This window comes from Halyomorpha halys, unplaced genomic scaffold (genome assembly GCF_000696795.3).
Source record: "Halyomorpha halys isolate HHAL.00 unplaced genomic scaffold, Hhal_1.1 Scaffold921.1, whole genome shotgun sequence".
Lineage (NCBI taxonomy): Eukaryota > Metazoa > Arthropoda > Insecta > Hemiptera > Pentatomidae > Halyomorpha > Halyomorpha halys.
Window position 1 is genome coordinate 371,083 of NW_027106140.1, and position 9,753 is coordinate 380,835.

General features: G+C 30.0%; 1 protein-coding gene and 1 long non-coding RNA gene across 2 annotated transcripts; one reads left to right on the forward strand and one right to left on the reverse strand.

The window, feature by feature from the left end:
* The first annotated feature begins 1,433 nt into the window (after positions 1-1,433).
* Positions 1,434-2,020, forward strand: LOC106687184 (lamprin 1.8-10-like). Its single transcript, XM_014430920.2, has 2 exons — positions 1,434-1,541; positions 1,661-2,020. Exons 1-2 carry the CDS (start codon positions 1,521-1,523, stop codon positions 1,880-1,882), a joined length of 243 nt encoding a protein of 80 aa, XP_014286406.1. The 5' UTR covers positions 1,434-1,520; the 3' UTR covers positions 1,883-2,020.
* Positions 2,021-5,868: 3,848 nt separating this feature from the next.
* On the reverse strand, positions 5,869-6,563 carry LOC136795026 (uncharacterized). The gene is made up of 2 exons (XR_010845185.1): positions 6,334-6,563; positions 5,869-6,227 (listed from the first exon to the last, which is right to left on the reverse strand). It is a non-coding gene; the product is annotated as an uncharacterized lncRNA (long non-coding RNA).
* Between the last annotated feature and the right edge of the window lie 3,190 nt (positions 6,564-9,753).

Here is a 9,753-nt window from a genome sequence, read left to right on the forward strand (position 1 = left end):
GTGGACTTTATTTGGACAGAGATAGTATGAATGTTCAGTGATTTTTTTTTTAAATTTTAAATTTATTTATTTATTGCTTTTTTAAAACTGTACATTATAATATATTTAGTAAATTAGATCTCTGTTAAATTGGAGTGTTACAGGCGTGTAGAGAAACTACCCATTGGTAGCACTCTAAAACGTGAAAGTTAAACTGATAACCATTAAAGTTGCTATTTTAGATTTTTTTTTTTAATGACTAGTAGTCATCTGAAAAACATTTTTTATTAGTTTGGAACTTTCAGCTTGGCAGATATAGAAATCATAAATGAAAACTAACCGAGTAGAATTGGAGTGTAAAGGGTTACAAACCATTTCTTTTTAAATAATAAGAACAAACATGTTTTAAACTCTAGGAAAATGGTCCTAGCGGCGGTAAAAAATATAGAAAAATTGCAGAAAAAATTATTTAGTAATACTCATTTATTAGGTTAGTTCTAGGAAAATTATTAACCTAAAAAATGGTTACTACTTAATATAGGTAATATTTTTTTACCACCACCTGGTCCATCTTTCTACAATTATTTTATATTGTTAGTACCCAACTAAAATCAACCCTAATTTTAAAGATCATTGAATTAAGAGGAGTGAACCCATATGTTACATACTACTAAATTCTAATGTAAACATAAAAAAGTATTAACTATTTTGTTTTTAATTTATTTTGAATAAATTGGATTTCTAACACAAGAGTCCGTGTGGGTTTTATTACTCAGTTTTATTACCCAGTGACAGAAAATCAGGCTTTGATCGAATCTAGAATAATAAAACCCTCCTGTGCCGTGCTAACAAAGCCTATACAATGTGTGCATCTGAACTATCATCAGTCTGCTAAAAAAATGTAGTTGTTGAGTTTTAAATGAATCATATATTGTATGCAGACAATAGTTTTTGATACTTTACATATTAAATCATTACAACTTACGATGCTGATTCTTTCTTTCTACATTAATATTTTTTTTATCTCAGGTGGTGGACCTCCAAAGGCTTAGAAAAAAAATGTAAGGGTTAATTTTATAGGGGTGTCGAAAAATAAATATTGCACGAAACCACAACGTTCTGAACAAGGCAATCTGGAACCATCACCTCAACGCGCTTAACTATTACCTAACCATCCTCGAACCTAAATTTTTGATGGTTTATAGTATTCATTCAAAGTCTGGAATAAACCTGATAGGCTAATTTCATATCCACTTTATATACATTATTTAGTTTTATTTTATTTACATTTAATCGAAATGAAAATAGCCAAATCGAACGTAGCAAAGATAAACATTCCGAAATACGAGGTTGTTAAACTCTTTAAAAAAAACTGAAAGAAGAAAAGGACATTTTCCCCTCAAAGTGTTGCTTTGGAATCAAACACACCCACAACCTGATCCAATTGTCAGCAAGGTGATCCAGATCGGGCACATATATAAAAAGGGCGACCAAAACAGTTGGTTATAGGAAACCACAAGTCTTACAGTCAACAACCAGCAATGGCATCTTACAAAACTCTGGTAAATATTTATGTTATTGATTTATATTTAATTCATATAAACAAATATTTAATTTATCACCATATCTAATATTTTATAGCCATAAGCATATTTATTAATGAATAATACGAAATTTACAGTTCGTCCTCTTCGTGGCCATCTTCGCTGTAGCCTTCGCTGCCGAAGAAGCCCGCGGTAAGAGAGGAGTCTTCTACGGCGGCTACGGCGCCTACCCATACTCTTCCTACGGATACCACGGTTTGGGTTACTCTGGTCTTGGTTACTCCGGCTTGGGCTACGGATATGGTCTTGGCTACCACGGCGTCGGCTACCACGGTCTTGGCTACTCCTACCTTCACTAAGTAGAAGAAAGCAAGTCCAATAACTGACCTACTCAAAACCTAAATCCGCTGAATCATCGGATATCAACTTTAATGTCCATTCACAAGAACTATTTGTAAATATCTATTTATAAACAATAAAGTTTTCCATACTCCTTATTCAGTTCTTTCTGTTTACAAAAGTTCCTGATTAATATATTTATTTTGTTTAAGAGAGTATTTTTATATATTTATAATATAATATACCTATGTAGGTTCATCTAGTTTTAATTTAATTTTTTTAAAATTATTATAAGTTATTAATATTCGTTTAAACATGAAATTTCAATTTAGATTGATTGATTTGGTTATCGTTATTTTTGGTTCCGATGAGAAAAATTATCAATAATGTTTTGTGATGCAATGGAATTCTGATGTATGCGTTCTTCTGAAATTCTAATAATTATCTGAACAACATTTAAATGATTTGTTAGGAATTCATTCGAAGTATCATCGAGTACATTTAACCTGGAAAATGATTATTTTTTAAATACATTTATTGAAATTAACATATGTATACAAACATTACTTATATTTATTATTATATACGTATTTATTGATAAATATTATATTCTGCCACAACGTTGTTGGGCAATAGGTTATAGTGATAATTGATTACATTCATACTAAAATAAAATAACATAAAAATAAAAGTAAAAAAAAAAAAAAACAGCATAAAAATAAATAAAATCTCTCTCTAAATGTATACAAATAGAAAGATAATGAAAATAAACATAATCAAACTATCAAACTATGTATATGAAAAAATAAAATAATCATTAGTCACATTTATACTCTTGTATACAATATTTACACTATCGACCTGAGGATCCTTGAGCCCCAAACTACCCCCCCCCCCCCTAAACATGAGCCTCTACCTCTCATTGGGAGCTCCAGGGCATCCCTCCCACCGCGTAACAGGTAATGAGCCAGTGGAGGCTGAGCAAGTGCGCTAAAGACATGTAATCAAACAAGGAAACGTGAAGTAAGGAAGTAAAACATGCCAATATCTTTTGAGGAAACTAGCTTATTAGTACTTCATCAATAATAATTTCTATTTCGGAGTTCACGAGACCTTTTTTTAAACGCCTCTTAGGAATATTGGAAATAGATTGGAATGAATGATGTAAGTTGGTGTGGAAAAAAAATAGGCCAAATCTACGATAAATAGAATATTTAGATCAGATGACTAAAATGATTTGATTGGATATTGTTTTGTTTTTGTCGACAATATTAACTGTTGTCGACAATATTAACGGCTTATTCCAAAAAAACTTTTTTGGTTATTTTTTTATTTGTATAACGGAACATATCTCATTGTCAAATAGCTGAAAAAAATGGCTTGATAAATATGTTAATTACTAACTTATTAAATGGTTACTAGTTAATAGTTTTTACTGATATTTTTTACCGCTATCTGCAATCATCTCATACGGTCAACAAATAATCTTTCAAGATTGCTGCTCAGTAACAAAAACATTCTTTTTTTTAATCATAGTCAAGAAGAAAAATTTAAACTTACTTATGAGGAAATTGTTTCATTCGTAATTTGAAAAAATATTAGACAGTTTGAATTAACAGGAGCAGTTAATTTCAGGATTACTGGAATAGTAGTCATATATCCTTCATGAGCTCTGGCATACAGTCCCGCCAAACACCTGCGTACACATGGGGATTAGACTTCGGAGTATACCCGTTTTTATAAACTGATACACCAGAGTATATAACTACACACGCATATTAGCCTACCTGAATGTATATGCATAATAATAATAATAATTTATTTATTTTTGAGGCAACCCCCGCACAAATAGAGTTAGCCAATGAAATACATGAAATAGATAATCAATTGTAGTAATTTTACAAAAATGATAAAAAAAGATGAGTTGAAAATCGTTAATATAAGCTAATAACAAATAATATACCCAAGCTGGACTATCCACATTCGTTAGAATCAAACAATAAAACAAAATATCACTTCATATTTATTAATATTAAAAAAACAAAAAATAAAACAAAACAAAAACCATACCTCCTATGGGACGATATGTGTCCAGCTCTAAGCAAACGGTTTTGCGTTCCATATATAAAAAACAGTTTAAGATCCAATCCTGAGGGTACAGACAGAAATTCATATAACTGATTTTGGCTAATATCGCTTAGTTTCGGCATGTATCGGTTTCGGTTCGCACAATACGCGGGGCAATTTATCAGAAAATGGAAAAAATCCTCCAGGGCCGTTCCATCACAAGCTGAACAAAGCTTCTGTGGGACCAAAGTATATTCGTGTGGACTGACACTTAGAGTAATTGCACATTTACCGAAGAGTCGTAGTTGAGCAATTACTCTCAAGTGATTTATAGGGCAACTGATTTTTAGGTAGCTTTGAGGAGCATCCGTTTTAATGAAGACCCTACAGTACCACGGGTTATAGGTCGATTCTCGTAATAACGAGAGATCTTTATCCTTGATAAATCCCCTTTATCTATCCAAGATCTCCCCTATTCTAAGTTTGATACTTACCGGATCATTATGTAGTATCGGGCATTTCAAATCGGGTATTACAAACATTCCGAAGAACTCCAATATTTTCTTATCTGTGTTACCGAATTATAACGCAGAATCAATCGGTTGTTACTATCTAGCTGCAGTAGCTTTAAATAAAATTGTTTCACGAAGCGAGTACAACTCATGTTATGTATTTTTATTAGCCAGGACAGATTTTGCTTTAAATCGTCCCACAGGAATGGGTGCCATTTCTAGTCTTCCACAAAGTATGGAAATGTTTTCACACATTTGTATTATACATGTATTTGTATAATATTGGAGGTTTTAATCTGATAAGGTTAGTGAATAAGTAATAACAATTTTTTTTTAATTCAAAATTTATAGTAGTTTATTTTTAATTACAGTGACCTGGTAAATTCCATTATTTTGAAATAAATAAATAAATTGAATTGTGAATTTGAAAATATTTTTCTTTTCTTTTTTACTAACGAACATTTGTGCATGTTTTGACAACTTAAGTAGGTTATGTTTTATAACGGATTTAATGAAGAAGGCAGTTCATTGAAAAATAAAAATAATAAAGCAGAAAAAACATAAATAAAGTTCTTATTAAACGTATTTTTTCTACAACTTCCAACTTCTATGCAGCTTCTGTTGAAATGACTGAGTAGCTTCTGGTGAAAAGAATATTTTTTATATTTATTCCAGAAAGTCATTTATTTCATGAATATGACACGGATATATTATCCATCATAATAATAAGTTCAAAAAATATCGAAAAAGCACAATTGGAATTAACGCCGTAAACGTTTTGAACAAAAACTATATCTTAACTAATTATTTTAAGTATCAGTCCTAAATATTACATTCTTTGAAGTTCGGATTATATATACTTCCTAGTATTCTCATCTCCTTTTCTACACTATTCATTCCAATCGCTTACCTATTTTCCTGCGATTTATTTGAAATAATTTCAGGAACTCTTAAATTTGAATAATCAATGAGGGACTAATGTGTTGGTATGCTCTTAAGCTATTGGCATATTTGCTTTCTTTACTTATTTATTTATTACTTACATTTATTTCTTTTATTGTCCGTATGCAGCTATAAATTTCAATAAATAAGTCATTTTCCAGGTGTAATTTACCAAATAATGTTTTGAATGAATTCCTAACATTTGTATTTCTAAGCGATATTTCAATAGTGTTCAGGTAATTATTTGAATTTCAGAACATCGCATACATTCTATTGCAATACAAAACCTTATTGATAATTCTTCTCATTGGAAGAAAACCTCCATGAAACGATATCCACATCAAAATCATCTAACTTAATTTTTTATGTTTAGATAAATATAAATTACTTAATCATTATACAATTGAATTGCTGAAAATAGATGGAACTACAAATGTATATTATATTACAACAATCAGGTATTTGTGTAAACAGAAAGTACTGAATAAGGAGTATGGAAAACTTTATTGTTTATAAATAGATATTTACAAATAGTTCTTGTGATGGACAGTAAAGTTGATATCCGATGATTCACCGGATTTAGGTTTTGAGTAGGTCAGTTATTGGACTTGCTTTCTTCTACTTAGTGGAGGTAGGAGTAGCCAAGACCGTGGTAGCCAACGCCGTGGTAGCCAAGACCATATCCGTAGCCCAAGCCGGAGTAACCAAGACCAGAGTAACCCAAACCGTGGTATCCGTAGGAAGAGTATGGGTAGGCACCGTAGCCGCCGTAGAAGACTCCTCTCTTACCGCGGGCTTCTTCGGCAGCGAAGGCTACAGCGAAGATGGCCACGAAGAGGACGAGCTGTAAATTTTATTTTATTAATTAATGACTGTTGTATATTAGATATAGAGATAATTTAAATATTGTTTATATGTACGAAATATAAACTAATAACGTAAATATTTACCAGGGTCTTGTAAGATGCCATTGCTGGTTGTTGATTGGAAGACTTGTGGTTTCCTATAACCAACTGTTTTGGTCACCCTTTTTATATATGTGCCCGATCTGGATCACCTTGCTGACAATTGGATCAGGTTGTGGGTAGGGTGTGTTGACTCAAAAGCCATACTTTGAGGAAAAAATGTCGTATTAACGAATCTTCTTTCAGTTAAAAGTTTAACAACCTCGTATTATGGAACATTTGTCTGTTCTATGTTTCATTTTTTCAATTAATTAATAAAATAAGATTTTTTTTTTCAAATTTTAGTAATTTGTTTATTTAAGAAAAAATCTAAATAATGCATATGATGTTTATATGAGTCAGCCAATCAGACATATTATAAAATTTGAATGAATATTACATATTAACAACTATTTAACAAAAGATGTAATAGCACTTTGGCGTGCTAGAGTGCCTGGTTCAGAACGTTGTGGTTTCCGTTAATATTTATCTAGTGGTGGCTCCACGAAATTAATCCTGAAATTCCTATTCTGGGTCTGATCATTTGTAACAGTAGAACTCAAAATTATACAGATCAGAAAATGAGTGAGATTAGTAAAAATGTTTAAGATTGTCCATTCCGAATGTATGGAAATTTATATTTGTATAAGATGAGCCGCCTATTAATCGATCACAATTAAATTTTATCGGATAGGTAACGAAATTTTCCATCCACTAATTTCTGTTTGAAAATGAGTGAATTTTTGAAGTAAACTATGCAAAAGGTACATTGCATGTCCTAAAATTAGGCTTTAAATTATTTAAGGCACACTCTTCCTCTAGAAGTTTATTTTGTTTAAGAAAAAACAAAAAAATCGATGATGATTTTTCATTTAGCATTCCAAATCGTAAAAACTAACTAAGATCCTGAAGCACTTCATATTTAATTTCTTCAAGTAGAATATGTTCTAAAAATATGAGCTTAAATAGAAGAGCCCTTCACATTAAATATTTTCTAAGAAAAAGTTTTTCGAAAACCAACATTTTTTCTAACAACGAAAAATTTAACAACATTTTGTAACTTTATATCCTGGAAAAATATATATTTTTCTATTTAAAAAAATCTAAGAGAATCAATATACACGAAAACTTTTTTTTTTTTAGCATTGATCAATACTTTGGCCCTATAAAGAGATAATTTTCCATACTATGAATAGCTAACTCAGGTAGTTTTAAGTTTGTTTGAATAATTATTAAGGATATGATTCTTAAACAGACACTTTTACATGTAATGGTTTCTGAGATATCTATATTTTTTTCAAGATAAGAATCATTTAGGTTTTTTTGTAGAATAAAATGAACTTCTGTTAGTGTGTACGTGAAAAAGTTCAACACCTACATTTCAATAAAATTTACTAATGTACTTGGTGTAAAGTACAACTAATTACTGGTAGAAATAGTGGCAGAGAGCAAAATCATATTTGGTGAAGTATAACAGGTACATTAACCTACAAAATTTGATAGAGATTAATCTAAGGTGGCTGATGTTCATATTTCCAGTCTATAATAAGAATACTTCCTGAATTCACGATATAAAACCTTCTTCATTGTCCAGTAAAATGATACTTTTAATCCTTAATATAGCAAAATAATTGATCATAGATGAAAATGTTTTTAAACGTACATTTATTCTTCGAGATGTTTAACACTTATTTTTATGTGGAAAAGATTTTTACTAGAAAATATTAAGCCGGCACCATACATACGTGTTCTTAAAATGTTTAAGTGTATGAACTCGCAGGTGGTTACTGATACATACAGTGTGCCAAAACTGATTAAATAAGTTTTATAAGGAAAAATTATACAAGTATTAATCTATTTAATGTAAGCCAACGTTTTTCACTTAGCAAGGTTTCATTAATTAGAGCTAAAACCGATAGAAACCACTAAAATAAAGTCACAAAGTAAAATGATAGATAACACGAAATAAAAGTAAACTAAGGTGTGACAGTAATATGATTTTCACATATTTTAAATCATATTCAGCCACACTTTAGTTTAACATTATTTCATGTTATTTATTCTCATACTTTATAAATTTATTTTAGTGTTTTGTATATTTTTTAGCTCTGATGAAGCCCTGAAAAGTGAGGCGAAACATAAATTAGTTTAATTACTATTTGAGTTTTTTTTCTCTATGCACCTGGACTTCCTTTTATATATTATACACATGGTCAATCAACGGTATTCTAAAGAAAAAATTACTTTTCAATGGCTCATGTCTTGTAACTTTTTATAATCAACAGATGTTTTATTTTTTATAATTTATTTATTTATAATTCTAATACTTTTATATCATAGTTAAATTAATTATGTTGAAACTTATAGTAAACTAATGCCTGTATTAAAATTATAAACAATATATATATTAAAGAACAAAAAAATTTACATTAATTATTTATTCACAAAGTTATGATTTAATTACAACTAAACTATGTATTAATTTTTTTAGGTGTTTAATTATTTATTACAATAAAATTATATAAAAATATTAAAAATAAGTATATATTGAAATTCAATAACAATAACAGCATATATAAAATAAACAAACTAACATACATTCACTAATATATTTGAGCGATTTGGAATAATTATAGACAAAAAAATTATTATAAAAAGAAAAATATCAAGATTTATACTAGTAATTTGCTCTAAACGGTGTCGATACTTAAATATCATCTTGCCGAAAAATTTAATTATTAGCGTGTAATAAAACGCTTAATATAATATACATGAATGTTTCTTCAATAAAATAAAATGTTAAAATGACCTAATAATTATAATCTGTAATGTACAAGAATTTAACCATCGTACTTTCAGACGTTAAAGGTACGATTGTTTAACGATCAATGGTACAGATGCTGTAACCACTTTTCAGTACCTGCTTGCTTGGTGCTGAAAGAGGCCTAAGCGTATTTTTCGAGTATTGCAGTCATCTATTAGATCTCATTGAAACTATTTGAAAAATTCTATTTTCTTTATTATTTTACATACGCTGTACCAACTACCATGTTAACCAGCGGAACGGTTCCTTCACGTTCCCTTAACTCCAAGGCATAGCCTTTAGCTATAGTTAGACTATACCACCTTAGCTGGACTGATATCAACACCTTATAATGTCATGATGCAATCAAAGGGAGAAGACTCAATAAAAGCATATATAATGCATTTGATGTATTATATATGTATGGTGTACTAATTTATTTTATTGAAGGGTACGAAAAAATAAACAGCATATGTACCAGTGACCTACAAAGGGTTAACCTTACATCAAATAAGATAGTTATCCATATGAGATAGTTAAGCAATTTAGCTTCCAGTACCAAGGACCAGTTTTGCATTCCATTGCGTGAGCCGTCCAATAATGACCGAACCGAACCCATAATC

Bases quoted from the DNA above. Each gene is read 5' to 3' on its own strand.
- LOC106687184 (XM_014430920.2), top strand. From the start codon at position 1,521: ATGGCATCTTACAAAACTCTG. The intron at 1,542-1,660 runs GTAAATATTTAT...CGAAATTTACAG, and splicing joins TGGCATCTTACAAAACTCTG to TTCGTCCTCTTCGTGGCCAT.